Source organism: Dunckerocampus dactyliophorus, chromosome 7, assembly GCF_027744805.1.
Source record: "Dunckerocampus dactyliophorus isolate RoL2022-P2 chromosome 7, RoL_Ddac_1.1, whole genome shotgun sequence".
Lineage (NCBI taxonomy): Eukaryota > Metazoa > Chordata > Actinopteri > Syngnathiformes > Syngnathidae > Dunckerocampus > Dunckerocampus dactyliophorus.
The window spans coordinates 12493306-12516924 of NC_072825.1; the positions used below are offsets into that span (position 1 = coordinate 12493306).

The 23619-nt window shown below is 38.6% G+C and overlaps 1 protein-coding gene across 2 annotated transcripts in view; it reads right to left on the reverse strand.

The window, feature by feature from the left end:
• The window catches only part of me1 (malic enzyme 1, NADP(+)-dependent, cytosolic), a 75021-nt gene that overhangs the window by 17926 nt on the left and 33476 nt on the right, over positions 1–23619 (reverse strand). The window contains exon 3 of one of the 2 annotated variants that reach the window (XM_054782766.1): positions 23205–23354. The exons of the other annotated variant lie outside the window; for it this stretch is intronic. Within the exon in view, the coding sequence (XP_054638741.1) occupies positions 23205–23354 (150 nt within the window). The remainder of the gene's footprint in view (positions 1–23204; positions 23355–23619) is intronic. 2 annotated transcript variants of the gene reach the window in all.

Sequence of the window (23619 nt, forward strand, 5' to 3'; positions counted from 1 at the left end):
ATTTTATCAGTTATTATCAATTTATTACGATCATTAAGTCTGTAGTTTCCTTACAGTAAGTATAAAGTTTGACTATCATTGCACTATATTATTATATTAAACACTATCCTAGGTAATTACAAAAGGCAAAAAGTACATTTGGAATACAGGAGGTGAACAAATGTATTGCAACTGGCGTGTAACGGATGAGGGGTAGGATTAAATAAGATTGTTCAAGATGCCTAGCAAGTGCCTTAGAAAAACAGATTGAGCCACTTCTTTTTTTGTTGTTGTTATTATATCAGGGGTGGGCAAACTTTTTGACTCGCAGGCCACATTGGCTTAAAAAATTTGGCGCAGGGGCCGTTTATATACAGGTGGCACCAAGCAGAACAACATACTTGCTCAAGGTGCAACAAAACGGAAACACAACACATCCACAGCAAGTTAACGCGTCACATAAATCAACAACAAAGCGCTAAACACAGCACACAACTTAAAACTGTTATTACCAAATGTCCGCAACGCATGCTGGGTAGTCCAGCTGCAACAACAATATGAGCTATGAACAATAAAACATTGGCTATCATGAGTATTTTAACTGCTCCTTGTTTACTTCTCTGACGACCTCCTCAACATATTTTGAAATATAGCAAAAATGGGGCAAACACGGCACAATGTTGGGAGAAAGAGTACCACAATCTAGCCAGCATGACTTGCGTCGGACAGGGTGTTTTTTCTGTCATGGGTATTGCGTGTATGTATTTGTTTGTACGCCCACATAGTTCAGTAGGTAGGTTACTTTGTGCATCCTGTGTGTTGACGTGTTGTGTTGTTTGGATGGAAAGGAATTTGGAAATACCCGGTGGGCCGGATTAAGACACTTGGCGGGCCCGATGTGGCCCCCGGGCTGCAGTTTGCCCACCCCTGCATTATATGATTGAACATGCTTAATTTAGGCCAAGAATACATACAATCTGTTTATATATGCACACAGTCATTTTTCACTAATAACAGGTGGTATTCAACCACAAAACAGTCATTTGTTAATTAATGGAAAAACTGCAATAGTATAAGGGCCCGATGTTAGAACCGCGTTGTAACGAGGGACGACTGTTACAGTTAAGTTCAATTAGGGTGACCTTACTTTGATGACCAAAATCCAGGCCACTCGTGGCCGTCAATGAGATAGTCAAATGATACTCCATGTTTACTCAAAGATGCCTTATAATTTCAATACATTTAAAATATGCCTTCTCTGTATGCATAGAAAATTGTTATGTTACAAAACACAAATTTCGAAAGACACAAATTGCTAAGTAAGAATGTTCAAAAACCAGCATGAAAATTATTGCAAAAACAGAACAACACAGGAACCTGAAACTACATGATTGTTAATTTTGGAATGTAACCAATATTTTCAGGAAAAATGTGCCCTCTCAAGTTGCAAGTACTTGGGGATTTGAACCGCTGTTGTGCATGACGTCCCCAGTTTTACAAAACTTCAACTCCGCGTGCATCAGGGGATTAACTCTGTCTGTTTAGTTTTTTCTTCGGCTTTTTTGCGGCAATAGGAACCAGGACATTTTCATCACTTTCTAAAAAAACAACCACGATGACCGGGGCATGTCCTGGAAAAACGGGACGATTCAGTCTCTGTATTATTTTGTTGGACAGCCTAAAGCTTTTATGACATCACACATTTTTATGAAAAGCTTACGCAATGTTAGAACATTCATTTCCACCCTGCGTTGCATTCGTCACGACCAAGATTTTGCATTGATGATGGGAGAGCGAGACCACCATGTACAATCTTCTCCAGCACCTGATGTATAATGAGGTTGAGTCTGGACTCAAAACTGTTCCATGTTTTTATCTGCTCTATAACAATTTCAGCAATGTATGCGTATCCTGAGTGTTTTGCAGACAGGAGGACGTAACTCACTGCCAGAGTATTGCGAGGCATTTGGTGAGCCAAAGCCGTGAGATGGAAAGTTTGACCACACAATATGACAGTTGCAAAACAACTGTATGAGGTGATCAAAGCAGACAAGCAGGAAGGCGGGAATGCCCTAATCTCTGTCAGACCGAATGTTAACAAAAACATTTCAGGTGCCGCATCCCTCATCCATTTCTCATTTTCTGCCCCTCTGCACTTGGATGTGCTGTTGAACTTATGACATTTGACCCTGACAAGTAGAGGATCAATGGGGGATGCTGTTTTAACAGCCTACAAACACACACATAACGTAATTCTTGGCAGAAATGACACGAGCAGCAAAGAGGTGAACGACAATACATGAGTCACAGGGTTTTATATCCGTCATCACTGTGTTAAATCGTGTTGAATAGTAGTGTGTCACTTGAAAACTTTTTGTCCTCCATCCATGAAGAGAGTGTGTGTGTGAGACAAAGAGGGAATGAAACATATGCTGTGGGATCACTGTTGTGAAATGAAGTCATTCTAGCCTGTCTACACTTCATAAAAGGATCTTAGAGAGTTAAGGGTGAAAGGAAAATCTTTTTCGGACCTGCTGCTATTAAATCACTTAAATGCCGCTCATCTTTAAAGACACATTCTGCTTTCAGAATAAGCTAAGACAATCTATTGCTTATCTTGAACACAGTCATGTCCAATAGCTGTAAGGTGGAAGTTTGATTTGTCTGCAGGTGCTCTACAGCTGATATTTTAGCATGATTGTTTGTTATATACAGTAAGTGCAAAAGTGACTTGAATTAATACATTTTGTTAAAAAAGAAATGTAAACCATTTCAGCCAGAAGTTTGTAAGATTGTACATAAGTTCAATAAGTATCATCATCATTACAGCATTTCTCATCAAAATTTTCAGACCAGTTGAAAAATTGCAAGAATTTACATTTTACACTGTTGGATCTTACAGAAGCTCTTAGTACAACTTCAAAATGCAAAAAGAAGAAATGGGAGTGAGACAAAAAAAAGTAAGCAATTTATTGGAAACAAGCATTAAAGTGAAATATGCTGTTCATCTGCTGATCAAAAGTTTAAGACCATAGCTCAAAAAAACTGAACTCCCCCCCCAATATACAAGTAGTGTTCTTAAAAGGACTCAGTAATGAGTTGCTACGCCATTCTTTTTAATCACCTCAAAAATTGGTTTGGGTATGCTTGATGCCAGTGTTTTCAGGACGCTAGTGGGAATGTTGCTCCAGGTGTCTTCAAAGTGGGCATCCAGTGTTTAGAATTGATGTCCATATTTGTAAACTTTCCTTGCCATCCATCACCAAAAGTTCTCAATTGAACTTAGATCAGGGGAAGACATAGGTTGGTCCAAAAGAGTGATTTTATTCCTCTGGAAGAAGTTTGTTGTCATTGTTGAAGAAGCATTGTCTTTGAAGAAGTTTCAAATGACTGTCTTATTATAATAATGGTCTCACTCCCATTTCTTCTTTTGAAACTCTACTTAGAATCTCCTTAAGATCCAACAGTGCAAAATGTAAATTCTTGAATTTTCAACTGGTCTTAAAACAATTTCCAGGAGTGTATATCACATTCATGATACGACACTGCAGCACTGCAGGTTTCCTGATGATGTGGATTATGTGAAGTCAATGCAAGGAATAAGAATAACTAATGGAAGGAATAATCACATGAATTCTCAAATGGGCACTCATGCCAGCACTTGTGCATGAGTACACAAGTACACCATGGACTTTGTAAATCATTCTGGTTATTTCTATGGTGCGAGACACATTCACATTGATTAGATACCGCATACGTGTGCAAGGAAGTTCATAGAGTGCTCACACTCGTCAAACAAACCAGCACTGACAACTTAGTGACTTTGTCGCTAAAATACATAAAAATCAATAGTAACAAATCATACAACTTTTTCTGGAGACAACAGAGTGGAAGCATGTTAAATAGTACATTTTGAAGTTAATGTCCTTAACGAGCAGCTAGGGCTGCCGCAATACCCACACCCCGGTGATCGAGCAACTTTTAAGAAAACCAATAGCTACTTTTTCTCCTGTGGAGATGGCGACACTAACACAAACTGGACTTTTGGCGTCACTCTGGGCCAGGCATGGTAGAAATTGTCCAGAACCTAAGCAAGATAGCGGCATAGAAAATGGGTGGATACGGTATTGTTTAATTGCTATCTTTGACAAATTGATGACATTTTTGTCAATGCACTGAATATTTGATTCAACTTGTTTTTTTCTATGTTTGATAGATAAAATGTGTGAGTCCGACTGCTGCTGGTGAAATAGCAGTGTGGAATAGCTGTTCATTTTTTAGATGAAAGGAGGGCCACATAGCACTGAGCTGCCATGTCTGGTTCCTCTCTTAAGAGCGTGGCGAGAACAGAAAAGCTAAAGAAAACAACCTGATGACTTGAAACAGCACTGCCGCTGACCTGCTACCCAACACAAAACCCACTGGTGCGACTGTGGAAAAGCTGGTTCACACTGTGACCCCCAACACACTGAGCCCTGTGAGGAAGACGGCCTCCATACTTTGACCCGTGTCCACACTAAACACAGCCAGTCACCATTCTTCAGCCTCAAGGCATGACCTTAATCTTCAGCGCTGGACACCCTCCATTAGTGAACCGCATAAGGTTGAACTGACACAACAATGACCAAGACTATCAATCATATTAGAAATTTAATGAAACATATTTTCTGCATTCAAAAGGGGTGTTACGAGACACCCAACTTATGAGACGAGATCGTGTCCACGAGATCGAGACGAGATACGATTTTAATAATAATTTTAAGAAAAGTACAATGGAAAGATAAGACTGGACAAACAAACATTTTCATTTAACCGAGTCACAAACCAATGCAGGTGTGTTTTGAAATGATGATTGTCTCACAAATTGGCACTAGACAATATTGTTGTCTACATTTTTTGAGACCAAATAAAGCAGTTATGATAATATATAATAAAGGCGGCCTAGTTAGTTAGTGTTAAGTTACCGTGTGATCATTTTAGCGTTCTTTGTAAGATGACACCATGAGTCAGACTGTTATATTGAGTAACGACCTCCCGCAATTTCCAGTGGGTTGACAAGCTTGTTGTGAGTTCACTTATAGCTCGTGATTGTCTCCTGGGAAAGAAAGAAAGAAAGAAAGAAAGAAAGAGCGAGCTACCGTTTCCTCACTGACTCGTGAGCGGCACAGTATTTAGATGATTAGTAGTATTTATGAAGTAAAGGAGATGTCACAAGATTAGAACAAAGCCATACATCAGCGCACCGCTGTATAAACCCCAGGGTTCAAAGTTTAAGAAAAAGTAGCGGCTTATACGCCAGACATTTTGGTATGTATATTGCAATGGTTATGTTTGTTGCAAAAAAAAACCCCAACAACAACACAGCAGGCACGTTTGAGGCTGATTTTCCGAACTTTAAAATGGAACTTTCGTCAAGAGGGATAGAATTATGAACTGATCCAAATACAACACAATTTTGGCCAAAAACCTTCAAGCATCTGTTCGAAAATAAAACACCAACGACCCAAAGCTTACTATATCCAAACAACGCATTCAACAGCACTTAACACCAAAAGGAAAATCACATTTCACCAGGGACTAGAGCTGAATCCAACTGAAAATGTGGGGGTCACCTGATGACTGTATACAAGAGGCGACCTCAGTCGAACAGATTAGGAGCACTTATGCAAAGAAGAGAAAGCAAATATTTTCAAATCAGGATGAGCCTGGCCAAAAAAAAGCTTGACAAAATATGAAGAAGCATCAAAGTATTAGTTTAATGTTGAAGCCACGTTATTCCCCAAATGTTTTCACACCAACTGTCTAGATCTTACTGAATAATTCATCTTTGAGTCATGTTTCAAGATAAACTGGCATTCTAGTAGAGCAATGTAGATCGTTTTTTTGTTTATATCCGCTGTAGTTCCTAACCCAAGTTTTTCTGGTCATTATGGTGGGAAAAGCAGACACAATGGTGTTCATGCAACCAATATAAGTCTACAATTTTTATTTTGACAGGTCTGTGCATTTAAGCATTAAGAAAATTCAGCAAATTGCATAGTTAACGCTGTTGCTTATACATGCAAATTGCACGGCTAATGAAAAAAATATATTTCTTGACAAATAAGTACTTGCAAAAAGTAAAAAAAAAATTAATAAACAATATATATTTTAATATTATTATATCACATTAAATATAATAAAATATTATTATATACAATATTATTCTATAATATTAAAAAATATTTATTGACAACTATTTGTAAATGGTAAAAAAAAAAGTAAAATTAAAATAAATAAATGAGGTATATCTGTAGTTCCAAGATTGGACAATCGCTCAATGCTTGGTCACTATGAATCCGTACGCTATATTTCACAAGTTGTGCATTAACTTGAAAGTACGTCAGGCATTCATTTTCACTCCATAGTCCAGAATAACTGAATCCAACAATGCACATAGTAAAATAAACTATACAGACTGGCCTATATTCAAGATTAATTAATTAATCATGGTAACTGCTGCAGACAAATGCAAGCTGGTGCTGGCAATGGACACAGAACATGTGTAAATTAAACATTAAACCTTAAACTAGTTTTGAAAGATTATACTTTAAGCAACATGCATGCCTGTGATGAAACAGAAAGAATTAAACACATTGCAATTGCATGCCCGCTTTCTCACAGGTTGTAGTAATTCTACAAATGTACTCAGGTATCACTGGCACACACTTAAAAGTCTAAAGGGAGGTCACATGTTCCCTAAACTATGGTTTCTAGCACAGTATGAAACGTATGGAAGAAAATAGTGGAGTAATTTATATACTAAGATACTCTATACTCCTTCTTCTTCTAAGAAACACATTTTAAATATTGCATGACGAAAGAACTCCCTTATGAGGATCCATGGCTTTTCAAAATACATTTAAGTGGGAGTACCCATCCAAAATTAACACACTAGAGTTGTCTGCCAAACCAGCTGCTGAGATGCTGGAATTAATATTATAGTTGGAAGGCTCAAATGGTCTTCACAGTAACAAAGGCATGTAGTTTCCAGTAACATCAGTTTTTTATTAATGTCATTTCACAGGTTAATGTCCACTTGGTTTAAATTTCAAATGACGGCATACAAAACAGTGGAAATGCTATGAGAGCCCATTTTCATTGTGCCACAATTTGTTACCAATAACTGTATTTACACTGTTTTTTCAGCCAGCGGTCTGCTTCCTGGGATGTTTATACTTTTACAGTTATTACATTTGCAGTACACAAAAGGCGCATTTTGGAATAAACTGCTAGAATATGTAGCATTTGTAAAACAAAAAAGGTTTTATAAAAGGTTTTATACAGAAGTAACAAGATATTAAACAAATAAAATTGTCTTAGCTTAAAAGCGTTTATTATTTGCAAAATGCCCAAAATTCCCTAGCTGTCTTCAGGCAAGAAGCCCAAAATTAAATACCCCAAATCATTACATTTACATAGACACACTATAATAAATAAATGGGCAATTGGGCAATAAATAATAAATCAAAGAGAAGTAAACTAAATAAACTAACCGGAGCTTAGCGTTACTGTGATGCATTAATGAACACAAGGGATTTATATAATTAATTATCTTAAAACCTCTGCTCAGGGTTCAGGTCTAGACACATACTTGGCCACATCAACTTCCTCAGCAAGGCACTTGTCATTGTGGAGGTATGCTTGGGTTCACTATCATGTTGGAAAACATGTGGCCAACTTTCCGAAGAGAGGGCACAACTCCCCACTTCAGAATGTCACAGAATTCATGGAATTCCCTCAATTCCCTCATTGAGACGCAGCTCTCCAGTGACTCAGCAGCTACTGCAGCTACCACCACTATGTTTGACTGTAGGCAAGACACAATCATCTTGGTGCTCACTGGTGTTGCCTTCTTTTTAGACAATAATGGCTGTGTGTTGAGTCATTTTCAGTCGATAATAAATCATTACAGCTATAGAGCTGTACACTGACTACTCTAAATCGTTAGTAATTTCAAGAGTACAGCAATCTTTCGTCACGTTGCGCTTCAAATTTCAATTTATCACTGTTATCACTGTAAAAATATAGTAATAAATCATCGTGTTTTGTGGTTTAATACGGCCTATTATTACTCAAAAATATTCATATTTAAGTATATTGTACATATTTTTGGCCTAAATTAAGCATTTTCAAACATAATGGCTAAATGAACTAAAATACAAATGTTAGGCAATCAGAAGACGCATTCCAAGACGTTGTGAATGATATTTAGTATTCTACAGTGGTCACCAGTAGTAATGTTACATTGATGAGACAATAGCCACCGCAGTAAGTACTGTCCGAAACAGGAAGTTAAGGAACTCTCCCAGTGCTACTGTCTTTTTTTCTTGTCTTATTTTCTTTTATTATGTCTACTATATTGGGCGATATGAGTGTGAAGGTGACTATGGGGGGTTATTTTATGTCTAGAGGGCTCTGATAATGCTAAAAACTATATTTTGAAGTTTGCAAACAGGTTTTCTACACTCTAACTACAAAAATATTTGATGAATAAATAGGAATCACACTTCACAGAAATTTTCTTTGTCTGGAACCAATTAACTACGATACACAAGGGTTTACTGTGTTGCCTCACTTGCCTCAGTTAAGGTCAGTGTTCATGACTCCACCATAAGAAAGACACTGGGAAAAACGGCTTGCATGGCAGAGTTCCAAGATGAAAACCAGTGTTAAACAAAAAGAACGTTAAGGCTTGTCTCAATTTAGCCAGAAAACATCTTGATGATTCCCAAGGCCTTTGGGAAAATACTCTGTGGTCTAAACAGACAAAAGTTGAACTTTTTGGAAGGTGTGGGTCACATTACATCTGACGTAAAAGCAATGCCGCATTTCAGAAAAAGAACATCATACCAACAATAAAATATGGTGGTGGTAGTGTGATGGTCTGGGGCTGTTTTGCTGCTTCAGGACATGAGGAAGACTTGCTGTGATAAATGGAACCATGAATTCTGCTGTCCACCAAAAAATCCTGAAGCACAATGTCCAGCCATCTGTTTGTGACGTCAAGCTGAAAAGAACTTGGGTTCTGCAGCAGGACAATGATCTAAAACACACCAGCAAGTCCACCTCTGAATGGCTGAAGACAAAGACTTTGGAGTGGCCTAGTGAAAGTCCTGACCGGAATCCTATTAAGATACTGTGGTATGACCTTAAAAAGGCACTTCATGCTGGAAAACCCTCCAATGTGATTGAATTACAACAATTATGCAAAGAATTCCTCCACAGTGCTGTAAGAGACTCATTGCAAGTTATTGCAAACACTTGATTGCAGTTGTTGCTGCTAAGGGTGGCCCAACCAGTTATTAGTTTAGGGGGCAATCCGTTTTTCACACAGGACCATGTAGGTTTGGATTTTTTTTCTCCCTTGATAATAAAAAGTTTCATTTAAAAATTGCATTTTGTGTTCAGTTGTAATGTCATTGACTCATATTTAAATTAGTTTGATGATCTGAAACATTTAGTGTTACAAACATGCAAAAAAAAAAAAAGAAGAAGAAATCATGAAGGAGGCAAACACTTTTTTACACCACTGCATTTTGTTTATGAATTACAAATGCATTACACTTTTAGACTTTGGGTTACTGTGGCACATATGAGCACATGAGTCCATGAACACATTCAGATTCTATTTTTAGATGTGGTATCTGGCAAGTTGCATATGACCAACACCATAATACTTTAGTAATGAAACAATTTAGTTAAACTGTTCAGTTTCCTCTCATTAGTGGTATTTAACACTTTAATGGTTTTCCATGGAAAGTGCCTGGAAAGTATCTGTCCAATATTCTAAACAAAATGTTATGTAAAACGGGATGTATCCATGTAGTAAGTCAGGAAGTAGTTTTGCCCTAACCCATCATTTCCTGCATACAAAAAATGGATCAGGGAAGCCAGACAAGAAGTACGCACAATCGTGCAAATTACATTTCTAGCTTAGAGTTCCAAGGCCTTATGAATAGCATGACAGAAAATGACAGAAAATCCTCACTGACACGCAAAGCAGTATATCACCCAGTACCCAAGCGAACAACAAAATAGGCTAATGAAGAGCAGAACTCGGTGAGAAAAGGGGGCCTGGCAGCGCCAATCAATAACCACATTTGTGCCACAGCCTGAAATGACGTAAACTCAGAGCAGTTTAAATGAAATGACTAGTTTCAATGGAAAAAATGATTGTAACAAAGCTCCAGCAAAAGGAAAAGCAGCATAAAAAAAGAAAAGAGGATATAGCAACGATAAAACAACAGTTATCCAAACAGTTGGGGAACTATTTCATATCACCTGAACAAACACAATTATGTGGTTCCTAATTCAGTATCACTTCCTCGTGATTGTATGCTGAATTTGAACTCGGAGAAGCAACTGTACAGAGGAACTAGAGTTCCACACAAACCCATCATCACTTTGACATGAGGACTCCTCTTTCCGGACTGTCTTCTTTTCTTTCACACCCTCCTCCCACTGGTCAACCCTTCAAAGACAATGCACTCTTCTTCTTCTGCCTCCCACCCAGCCTGGTGTGCTCACACTTTGAGGTTTTTCCATCACAGCACTCAACACACTGCCTGAATCAGCCTCTTTTTACACAAGTGAGAACCAGTTAAAGCCCCATGCTCTCGGAAAACCAAACCCCACCCCCACCTCATTCCACCGCATCCCACCGAAGTTCCACACGGCAGCATATCTTCCCTTGTAAAGGAGAGGGGAAATCCGAGCATGCTGAGGCAAAACATGCAAAGGCCAGGAATCTTTGACACCCTCTATCCTGATGATGAGGAAAACAGAGTGTGAGGTTCTGCAGTTTCAAAGACAGACATCTACTGTAGCTGTCTGTGTGACATACAAAACTCTGGGTGTCCAGACCAGGGGTGTGGATGTCCAGTTTATCATCTCGGCCAGCCTTACATAACTCAACAGGCAAGAAACAGCAGGAAAGACATCGTTCCAGCACAGGAAGGCCCTGCTAAAAAAATCAAAAGCCACAAGCCTGATGAACCCAGCTGGTTATTAGATGAGTTTCAGCCCCATGCAACCAGGTTTCCTTTTCATTTGTGGTTTCAAGCCCATAAAACACATCTATGGCCTGCCAATGACTTTTCGAGCGGGATTCAAATGATACCCAAATGAAAGGCATCTGTACTCAAGAGTAGTTGTATTTTTTTATTTGTAGATGTTGTATTATGTTCGCAGCCATGCTGAACCTCAGAATTAACACTAGAATGAGGAGCAGGATGCGGGCATGAAAAGCTAGTGCCACATGCAATAGGAAGGACTACAACTTCAGCATTACCCATTGTTCTCAATGATATTCACAGAACACTGCATCAAATTTCATGGGGTACTCAAAGACAGATGGGGAAATGCTTGAAGACTATTCGATTCATCGTGACTTATGGCAAAAGTGAAAACTCATCCACAATATGTTATAATGCAAAAGGTTAAAAACACCATCATAATCAACATATTAGGTGAAATATAGATTATATATATATATATATATATATATATATATATCATATGGCCAATATACACAGGTTGCAATTACCAGAATGTATTTTCAGAGAAATTGTAAAAACTGTGATTGAGAAATAGTATAATATTCTAAATATTAAGAGGGTATCTCATTTTTGGGCACCACCTCTCTCACCATATTACGAAAACCTGCAAGCAGTTAGCGTGTGTCAATTCCTGGCCAATGTCCAACACCCAGTCACTGGAGATTTCCAGTGCTGGTCCCACGCCTGGATAATTGTGAGGGTTGTGTCAGGACAAATGCCATACAAATCATGTGAGTTAGCAGCATGAGTTGCCATGTCAAACTCAAACGAGAAGCGTAATTTAGACATTGACCAACCCACTCCACCCATACATTCTTTAATTTCATGCAGTATTTTTTTTATTTTACAATGACTGATATTAAAATATTATTTTTCATGAAATTAAAATCAGTTAGCAATGTAATACTGGAGCCAACATCAATGAGTGCGAAGGGGGGGAAAAGTCAATGTCTCATAAAGAGTTGACATTTTGTTCAGTGGTCTGGTTGATTGCTGTTAAACTGCTTGGCACTACTGCAATAAAACAATCATCACACAGTTAGCTCATCTATAACTAAAGAACAGAGTGTGAATTGTTCCAATTATCTATTGTGTTCAGTAACAATACTATAGAATAACTACATTCACAAAATTGCTTGTCCATTTTAACATAAAACAACAGCAATGTACCATTAATAACAAGTCAATTTCTATTGAAATAACAGACATTTTGTACCAAAGTACAAATAATATGAAGTGTTTGTACTACAGGAACATGTTAGTGTGTTTTTTTCTTAAATACTAAGAAAAACATGACAAAGTAAATCAATTTTAACATTATACAGAACAAATCCTCTACAGATCGCCTGTAAGAGCAAATGGATATCTTCATGTAGTCTCCACTCAAGTTCTTACACATTGGTAGCAAATGATGCTGAGAGCTGAGGGAGCTATCAGAGCACACTAGTCTTTATTTCAAGTTGTTCTGATTATTTCCCTTACGCAAGGTACAAAAGCGTTCCATGGGTATTGACTTTTTGTTCTTTTTTTTCAATACAAGGTGGCAGTTATCGTGAATAACTTGCGAGGACACATTATAGTTGTTATCCTGTTGTTGTCCTTGGCCCATCTCTTCCAATTGTGCCAGAACTGTGTGTACCACTCTCTGTGGAGTTTGCATGATTTCACCATGGTTGCATCCAGGTTTTCTGATTTTCTTCCACTGCCAAAAAGCAGGCATGTTAGATTAATCAGAGACCAAAAATTCTTTCTCTCATTGGTTTGGTTTTATACGCTCTTGTGATCAGTATGGGAGGCACCGGTATCTCACATGTACAGGGCGCCCATCACATATCCTTACATGAGGAAGAAATAAGCACTGAGCACAAATAAATATTGCCACCCCCAGGCAATTGCCCATGTAGCCCATAGCAACAACCACCACTGAGCATGAGATTGCAAAAAACACGCGCGATTTGAGACTGGCTCAGGTCAGAAGAATGCAACGACTCTTCTGAGACTCTACAAAACCTCACTCAAACTTTGCCTTCTCCAACATAAGCTTTGGCACCCAAGAATAGTGATTTATTTGAACTTTGACAGCTGTAACAAAGACACAATACACCTTCATTTCATTTCAGTTTGCTGTGGATTTATGGGGGCATTGCAGCAGTAACTGGGGGTAAAAATAACATTCTTGGAATCATGCTGCTATCCCAAGAACAAATGGAAGTGGCCAACATTTGACATCACAGGGCTCTTATCCCATGTGACATAGCTACATGTTATACATCAATTTTTCTTACAGCTGTTTTAATGATCGACCCCCGATGCTCAAGGCAGTGAAATGAAGTCAACATTCAAACTAATTTTGCATTTTATTGTAAGATTTTTGGCAGCTTTGGTATTTCCAGTGAACTGCACATGTTTGAGTCTTTTGCATGACTATTCAATTCACTCTGCACGGGGGAAATCACATTGAAGGGATTAGGGTTAGGGTTAGGGTTAGGGTTAGGGTTAGGGTTAGGGTTAGGGTTAGGGTTGGGTTAGGGTTAGGGTTGATGCAACTACAGTCAAACTTGTCTATAGCGGCCACGAGAGGGAGAGTGCAAAAGTGGCCGCTATAGACAGGTGGCCTCTATAGACAGGTTGGTGTCCAGTTTGAATGTTGACCAGTAGAGGAAAAAAAAAGGAAAAAAGGGGGGGGGGGAATTAATGTTGACCAGTAGAGGGCACTGTGGGACTGCGGATAAAAGTTGTACAGCACTACTGGGCTTGTTATTATCCACGACCCACAGAACAAAGCTGTGCTAGTAATGTCTTACGCTTGTTTTTCATATTTTACTTTTTATACGGCAGCGTGTCATTACAGCTTTAGTTCAGTATTGACCAGTGCACATTGTCTCACACCAGGAAATAAAACGGTCTCACTTGTTACAGGCATTGCCTGGACAGCTATGTAGTGGGGCTTGTTCAACCTTTGCCTTGTGGGCAAGCAGGAAGGAGAGAAGAGATTGGAGGTGTGTGTGTTCTGAGCTGCTCTCTGGTGGCTGCATTCAATAAATAAAGTTGGCAGAAGCAACAGGAGAAGTTTCCTTCTTTGCTGGAGTCAGGTCACCTTTACTACGGTTCGGAGCTGAATAACACTGACAAGTTAAGCGAACGGCAAAGAAGACGGCTTTTTTGTGTCGAATACAGAAGATGAGGACTTTGATGGATTTGTGGATGAGGATTGATCAAAAATAACGTGAGTACATTCTAAAATACTTCAATTAAGTACAACCGAACTCAGTTTTGCTCCCGCTGCCTTTTTAACATGCAGTATTGTATTGTAGCGTTGCTGGGAGCACGTCCTGTTCCCAGCCTACTTTGCGGTAATGTTTTGGTGCAAATGCTCTTAAAGTTACATGTTTGACCAGGAAATAGCAAGCTCAAAAGAAGACGGATTTTTTATGTAGAACAACTGACAGTTTGTGTGGATCTTGTGAATGATTGTGACTGAGCTAGGACTCAGTAATTAAAGTCTACACACGACGGCTTCATTGATTGAAAAACGAAACTTTTTCGTGCATGAAGCTTCTACTTGAGTTGGTAATTTGGCGGCTATATGCGGTCAGATATCGACCAAGGGAGACAAAATGGGTGGCCGCTGGCCGCGTTGGACAGGTGACTGCTATACACAGGGTCTATAACATGTAAATTTGCTGCGGGGGATTTTTCAGTGGCCGCTATAGGCAGGTGGCCGTTCTATAAAGGTGGCCAGTAAGACAGGTTTGACTGTATTTCAACTTGTTTGATAAAAGTTGGCCAAATTTTCTACTTCTCCATCACCTTAGAGGCTTTTTCAGAGCTACAGTACAAGCAAAGCAGAGTGTGAGTTAGATGAGTATCAGATCAACTTTATAACACAATCTGTAAATCAATAGCTTCTAGTGTAGAATGGGGAAATACAACTATTAGGTAACAGATGATCTGTATCGGCCACAGAAGGCAGTGTGGGAAAAAGAGCAGAACAAAACTCCCCTCAGCTGAATAACTTGTTTTCAGCTGTGTTATGTCAGAGAAACAAAGGTATTTACAAAATCCCACATTATGCACAAACATAATACATATTCTTTTGGTCTTCTGTCCACAACCTGACCAGACAGGTTATTGTCAATAAAACTTTTGGAAAACTGTATCCAGGGTGAAGACTTTCCACGTCTGTCCTCAGCATTTCTGTGTGGACGAGGTAAACTGAGCTTTTTGGCTTCAAATGTATGCCATCATCTAATGTGTTTAAACTTTATGTAACAGTGTCTAATGACGTTGGCTCCTAATGGACTGAACCCCACGCTAGCATCCAAAACCAATACTTCTGTGTTTGCTTTTTGTAGCCCAAATGGAACAAACTAGAGTTCCTCCTAACATCCAAAGCCAAATCCAAAAGACTTGCTCTGCTGGCATTACCATGATAAATCATGGAACATTAAAGCAAATCTGCACATCCCAGAATTTAAAGGGCAAAAACAATTACAATAACTTAAATACCGTACATCTTAAATATCTGTAACATAACTTTACATAACAGTATCAGTGGCACTGATTTACAGCAGTGGTTCCCAAATTTTTTCACAGCTGCGTACCCCTTCAGACATTTGCCTTGAAGCCATGTACCCCCTACTGCTGCACACTTAAAAAGCATAAACCATTTTTAATCGTCATTAACTTGAAATATTGAAAATGATTAATTGGTTAATTCATTTTATAGTAAGTAGTTAATTCTGGTTCAAAAATGCGTATTTTGCATGGTCAAAGATTGATGAAAGTTTTACATGAGCACTGATAAATAGGTAAGTATTCGTCTTGGGATCCTTTCGTTACTATGGGTTGAACTAGAGCTTCATTTTTGTCCATTTGCTTTCGCTATGATTTAAGTCTGCATATTAATTTGACACCAAATTGAAAGGGAAAGTTTAACAAACATGATAAAGCAGCATCCAAAGTACAAAAACACAACCAGTGATAAAGCCTCATTTTTGAGGGAATCCCCACTCTCTCATCCTGAAACGCACATACATTGACATGTTTTCATCATCGAACTTACAGACTAATTCATTTAACTCACACGGAGCAATGAAGAACTTCATGCTGTCTCCTTTCTTTCTGCTCTGACTGTGCGCTCTGTGCGGTGAGGCGTTCAGGTGCACTCGGAATTGTGTTAGGCGTTGTTGTTTATTTTTATTCTCATATCCCCGATGACAATTGCCGTACCCCACTTTGGGAACCTAGGATTTACAGTATTTTGGGCTTAAGGAAGTGATGTACAGTCCTAAAAGTCCAAGATGGAATCAATCAGTAATTGTAACTGTTTCCTAAAATTACACATAATGAGAAATCAGTGGCCAAGATTTACAATCTTGGGAGGGCAAGGGTCATTTCTACTTGCATCCGGTGTTAAGTAAACCCGCTAATGCCTCACAGTGGAGGCCCACACACAGTGTTACAGTGTTTGGAGTGGAGTGAGATCACAGCTCGAAAGCTTATAATCGGACATGTCGGAACAATTCATCAGCCCCCACTTCAAGGACAACAGCTTCATCTGACGCCTGTCATTATGGAATTCTCTAGGCCTATATCCTAAGGCTCAAATGATTCTGTATTATTATTTGGTATAAATAATATTTAATAGTAGGCTTACGTAGTGTCGTCATCTTGCAGCACTAAGCAATTGGAAATGTTGCAGACCCCGTACAAAGTTTGGCTTTACATTCTGTGCTCTTAAAAGAGCAGAATATTACAGACAGTATTTAAATAGAAGACATGAAAATCAGGACAAAAGTGGAAAGACTGGAAAAACAGGATACCTTGACCATTTGGAAGAAACAGCCCTAATTGTGGTCTTGAAGGGGAGCCTTGCTGTGGGGCAGATGCTAAAACACAAACAATATACTCTATGCCACGTGCACAAAACATTTGTTTCCTCAAGTTTGTGGCAACTGCACTACAAACAGTGGAAATCTAAGCAAGGTTAAGTATCTGAAATAAAGGTCAAAAAAGATATTTACAAAAATATCTGTCTGTCAGGCCAACTTGCCTCTTAGGTAATATTTATACTAAACTCTGAGCTATTATAAATTAAAAAAAATAGATAAAACAAAATATATACATATATACATATATACTGTATATATATATATATCTATCATTTTCCAAAAGAGCTGTTAAATAGTTTTTAGCTTGTTGGTTTATTATACAATACTGCAAGTTTCTTAACTTTGCAAATATCCCTTGGCATTCTTCAATTTTAGTATCACTTGAGTTTGTAATGTTTTTTATTTATTTATATTTTTGTCTACTTTTCCCGTTTTTAACAAACATCACAAACATTACATTTGTAACACGTTAAATTCCTGTTTTTATGCACAACGCACTTTTTAAAGAAAAAAAAACCAAGCTAAACAAGACATTCAAATGCTCTAGATTTTCTGTGCTATTGTTTTTCATGCTTTAGTAAGCTCACACGTTTCTCACCATTCACACCGCTGGAGGGAAACAGCCTCTAATTCTGTGGTTTAATATTTTATGTACGACTGACTACTCATTGATTCAGTGAACGACCATAATCTATTTTAATTGAAAAACATGGCTTAACAGTTGTTGTTTAATTACAATGAGATTCTTTTCAAGGATATTGGATCAATTAAAGGATATTGACGCAAAATTGAAGCTTAGTATACTAAATACTGAGACAACTCTAATAAGTTTTTATGCATACAGTTAGACGATAACCATTTTTTACAGATGTGCTGGCAGATTTTTTTTTTTTTTTACTTATTGTAATTTGCACTTTTTGTATTTTTAAAGCTGACTTTTTACAGTGGAGGTAAAAATGTTGGTCTTTGCACATATGATCCTGTCTGGATGTTGTCTGGGTCTTTCCTTCGTAACCCTACCAGACAGTCACAGAAGTGCTGAGTTCTTCAACTTGGGCCCGCTGCCAGGAATCCACTAATGACTGACCAATAATCATCCATCTCCATCCACAAGATGAAGTGGATCATGTCAGTAGCCCAGAGAGCTCCCTGAAGAGCCTGACTGACTTATCAGTGTATTTGGGCATTCCATGGAAGTACACCACACGCAGCACATTGACATTGGAACTCAGTGAAAAAAAGATGAGTAATATTAACATGAAGTAATATTGTGAATTACTGTATGTATTTTTTCTGACAAAAAAACAAACATTTAATACAAGCCAGTAGAGTCAGCTGTCGGACAATACACACAACATGCTTTTATAGTTAAAAAAAACAAGCATGACCAAGAAAGATTAATGCTCACCACTAAACACCATTAAACACCACTAAACATACTCTTGAGCCAACAAACCTATAAAAGTAAGCATGTCCTCTAATCTTCTTATATGTGAATGTGTGCCTTTCTCCAGCACCCCTTCTTCCCTCTGCCCCGTCTAAAGATCAGTGAATTCGCCATGTTTTCACACTTAATGGCGCTTGACCTTTGATCTTCTGTACAGAGTCGATGTTGGAGTGTTTAGACTCCATTGGGCAGATTAACTGGTAAATTCAGGCGGGACAAGGAAAGACTGCAGTTTTCGAACAGAACGCCTTTATACCTGATGTGTGTGATTCCATTGCTTCACGTTGTCAGCAGTGTCTGGACCAGAATGGATGCCAGTTTGAAAACAGGTGGTGACAAAACAATAAAGTGATGTTTGTAAATTTCTTTTTTAATTTTTTTAATTTATAATAAAACATCTAGTTTACAATTATTTAAAGTGTGCATAATGTTTTTTGGGACACCCTGTATATAAACAGCATACACAGTATATATATATATATATATATATATATATATATATATATATATATACATACACACACACACACACTATATATACTGTATACTGACGTCCCTTCTGTTCCAGACACTGCTGACAAGATGAAGCAAAGCAATGGAATCGTACACATCACGAAACAATTCCATTGGTATTTGCGTGCATTTATGTTCAATGACTGCTCTCAATTCAGCAACTGTGGCAGATCTCATAGCGTATACTTTGTCTTTTAGGTATCCCCATGAAAAAAAGGTTTGTGGTGTGAGGTCTGGTGAACGCGGAGGCTATTCAATGAAAGCCCTCCCTCCAATCCATTAGTTTGTCAAGATGTCATTAAGGAAGCATCTAACGTTGCGATGGTAGTGTGGGGATGCCCCGTCTTGCTGAAAATAAAGCTCCTCATCTTCCAAGTCTTCTCTAATACTTGGCAGGACAGACTTTTGCAGCAAGTGTATACATTTTTTTAGGACACCCTGTATATAGTTCCAGTGATCAGAGACCTAATCTGAGCTGTGATGGTGGTCCAGCTACAAGACACGCATGCATACACACCCACAGTGGAACTGTTGTCTTGGTCATGTGAACGCAAATATTTCAGATGATTTTAATGCACAGCATAAGAAATATAACTAACAAAATTTGGATTGAGCATTGCATGAAAATGTCAAGTATATCACATTGTGTAATTGGTCACTTACAGTAAGTGAAGAAATTACAATGATGAAGACAGTGTAGAGAGGTATCCTCTAAAAACACTCTATGCAGACTATACAATACTAAAAATTAGCCTCTCCAGGTAAGTACAAAGATAACGATCTAGAAAAATGCACAGACACGCACACAGACAGCAGAGACAATGTCAAAGTGATCCCTGCTCACACAGAGATGCATTCCATGCGTGTGTCCCTTACATGGGCAACCACTGCTTGGTGTCCTGGTCTTATCAAAATGTGTATTTGAATTTAGTTATGAGAGTAATGTGTCTCTGCTGGTCACAATAAATGTATAATTTGCTGTAAGATAGTTATCTTAAGCAGCATGCACATTATAACAGCCCTTTATTTTGGGATTCATAAATAACATACTTGCATATTCACACATACTAAAAGCATGTCCAGTGTTCAGTCACGATGATATCGCAATACAGGCAGCGCTCATATAGTATGTCTCTTTTCCAAACACAACCTCAGGATATGACGCTGAGCACGTACACTCAACTTCCTTGGTCAACCATGGCAAGGCTTGCTCTGAGTGCAACCAGTCCTGTTAAAGCACTGTATTTTTTTCACATCCTTAGATAGAGTTCTCTGCCATGATGTGTCATATTGAACTTCCACTGACCAGTGAGTGATCACACAACATTTAACACACCTGCTTGCCATTCACACCTTAGACCTTGTAACACTAACGAGATGCCGGGAAGGAAAAATTGAAAACTGAGCCCAATTTGGATATTTTCACTTTGGAGTGTACTCACTTTTGTTGCCAGCAGTGGCATGTGTTGTGTGCATTTGCATGTGTATTTGCAAAAATGTGAGGGGTACACTCACTTTTATCAGGTACTGTCAGTTACAATACAGGGTCGTCACTCGCCTCACTTTATCGCAGTTTTTCAAAGATTAATGAATACATTTCATCAGTGTTTCATGGTTGACTGTGGCCTATTATTAGTCAAAACATATTGAAAGACAAGTCATATGTAGTATTCTGGTCACTAGGAGTCAGTAAGGTTACACTGAAGTGACATAACCTTACATTACCTTAACCCTGCATGGAGTTAGCCGTGGCATGTCCAACATGACTGAGTGAAAAAAATTTTCTCCTCCCATTCTTTGTGGAAGTGGTAGGTTTTTGGCTTCTTTCTTTGCCTTTCTTCCCTACTCTGTTTCAAACCCTTTGAAAATATTACATTGATTAATATTCAACACTACCTTGCAGAAATTCTCTTTTGGCGGTTGGGTCTGGAACTTTTCCAAGTACGAGAATAACAATTATAATAATAATTATATCAGTTTGTGTATGAACCGGGAAATTGTGAACTACTGTGCAGAAATGTGAAAACTGGACAAACGTGTTAAACAAATCATTAAAGTCAGTAGCAGAAAGACCTGTGCACTAACCCTGCTGATCCTTCCTCTGCACTAGTGTGGTTAAAAAAGAAAGAAAGAAAGAAAGAAAGAAAGAAAGAAAAAAAGAAAGAAAGAAAGAAAACAGACTGCAGTGCGCTTGATGCCAGTACAGGCTGATATTCATCATGGTGTCAGAAGATACCAAAATGCCAGAAAATGTAAGTGTGTCATAGATATTGTACAAAGTCATGTCCCCAACGTATTCTGCTAACTGACCCCTGATGCAGATTGTAGGGGTCCAATTCCCTACCCCCAAACTCCGGCATCATGTTCATTTCAAATGCAGTTGGAGCCTGACGGAGATGGTATAGAATGACTCCGTAGCTCACTTAAGAGTGAGAAATGAAACATGCAAGGAATATTTTGCACATTGTTCTGCAGGAATGGGGGAATCTAGACCTTTTGGCCAGCAAGTTATATGAAGAAGAACTCTGGTTTATAAGTATTTTAAAGGCATCCAAAGTAAACATGTATAATAAAATACTGGGAAACACTTGGGGATTCATACTCTATGGTGGTGTTGGCGCCGCTGAGAGTGACTAAATGATAGAGGGAAATACTTTATGAACCTCTGCAATTCTTCATAAAATTTTAAACTGGGTCCAAGACGGTTTCCTGACCTCATTTCAACTGCAGTACCTCATCTTTTTGTGTGTGTGTTTTAAAAGAGCTGACAACAATACAGTATGCACTGCTGCCAACGACAATAACTAATCATGCTAGTTAGCTAGTGGATTAGTAGGTATGTGTTTAGGACAGTAGATCACAATGGTCATTTGACCGTCAGTATCTAAGAACACAAGCACACACTTAAAACCACCTGAATAAAGTTAAATCCAGTGGCGGGGCCAAGCAAAACAGTGTAGCCCCAAACACAACATTTAGAATGAAAGCTTCACCAGTTCAATACCTAGTGCAACTGGTGAAGGAACGTTGCTCTTACTGTATATAGTCAGAATTGATGAACCGAGCTGACACAAGGCAGTGACTGAGAGGGCTCGAATGAACGTTAAATCCATTCAAGGTGGACCCTGAAGTGATTGTGCACAGTGCATAGTGGTTTGCCTTAGGCTGAGCTGTCCAACCAAATGTCAGCTAAAATGGCTTACCGCAACCTCCAAATCTGGATCATCTGGCAACTAAATGTAGCCTTAGTAGATGTGCTTGTATGCTGCCATGTTGGCTTCTACACCGACTAATTAAAAGGGACATAGAGGAAAAAGCCCAAAATCTGATTACATTTTCTTTTATGTCTATTTGTTACTCATTTTTTTGGAGCAAATATATGACAGGATGACAGCACAAGGAAATCTAACACCAACTGAATGATAGGGAACACATTGGGCCACATTCATGAATTGTCCTTACAAGTTAGTTTGTAAGTTCCATTTACACACCCTTTAAAGATGAAAATAGCGCTGTAAGCTTTCTTAAGAACACTCCACAGAATTGTTGCACCCATTTAAGTGTGTCATGCATCATTACATCTTCATCATCCTGTTCCATTTGATCCACCAATATGTTCCTAAGTTTTTCTTCTGTGCTGTTAAGAACATTTCTCAAGAAAAGTCAAAGTAGGATTCCCGAAAGTTTCTAAACCTCCTGAAATATCAGTATCTATGTTTTTAAGTCTACTTTCATGGCTTTGAGGTGTGACGCCTAATACCAAAATCGTTACTTTTAGAAATGTATTGGCATGCGTGTGTTTATCTGAATTAAACATGCAAGATGACAAGAGAAAGAAACCCTACGCTAATACAAGGTGTGGTAAAAGTTAAGTGATATATCTTTCCTGTTTCAAATTCTGTGATTGTGATTTTATATATATATATATATATATATATATATGTGTGTGTGTGTGTGTGTGCGTGTGTGTGTGTGGAAACATATAAACACTGTATATATCCCATTGTACAGAACCAGCAGGAGCAATAATTGTCTCTACCATCCATTCATGTATTACTTTAGCCAAAGACAGTCAAGACCACCATTGTTACTTCTATCCAATTTGAAGATTGGACCCCCGAGGGCTTCGCACCCAGTCAGCCTGCTGTTAACTGAACTTGGGACAGAGGCCACAAGCCTCCCTTTGCCCCTGAAGGATTTCTGGTTTGCTTTTTTTTACCCGATTTTGAAATTCAAGCGTGGCAAATATTTGTGTACGTGTGTAAGTGTCACCTTGGTCTTCTAAAAATCAGGCTGTATTGCTGGCAAGCGAGGCCCACGGTGGGGGTGTAAATGATGGGCATGAATCTTTCAATGTCTGAAGTCAGCACACGATAGAAGAGCTTCTCACTGTGGTCCTGGAGGCCCATCAAAAACACATATCTGAGAATGACAGGGATGAACACAGTGGAAAATGTCACATGTTAATCTTCACCCTTATGAGGATTCATACCTGCTGTACTGAGAGGCCCTATTCAAGTTTTATTGAAGCCAGATGTTAAATTTGGTGATGTAACAGGTAAGATCAGTGAAGCAGCAAAAAAACACTTGGGAGCGAATATACACTGCCTGGCCAAAAAAAGGTCACCCCCTGAAATTAACTGAGCAAATGGGGGTCGGGTTGCTGCAGTTGGTCAGGTGTAGGTTC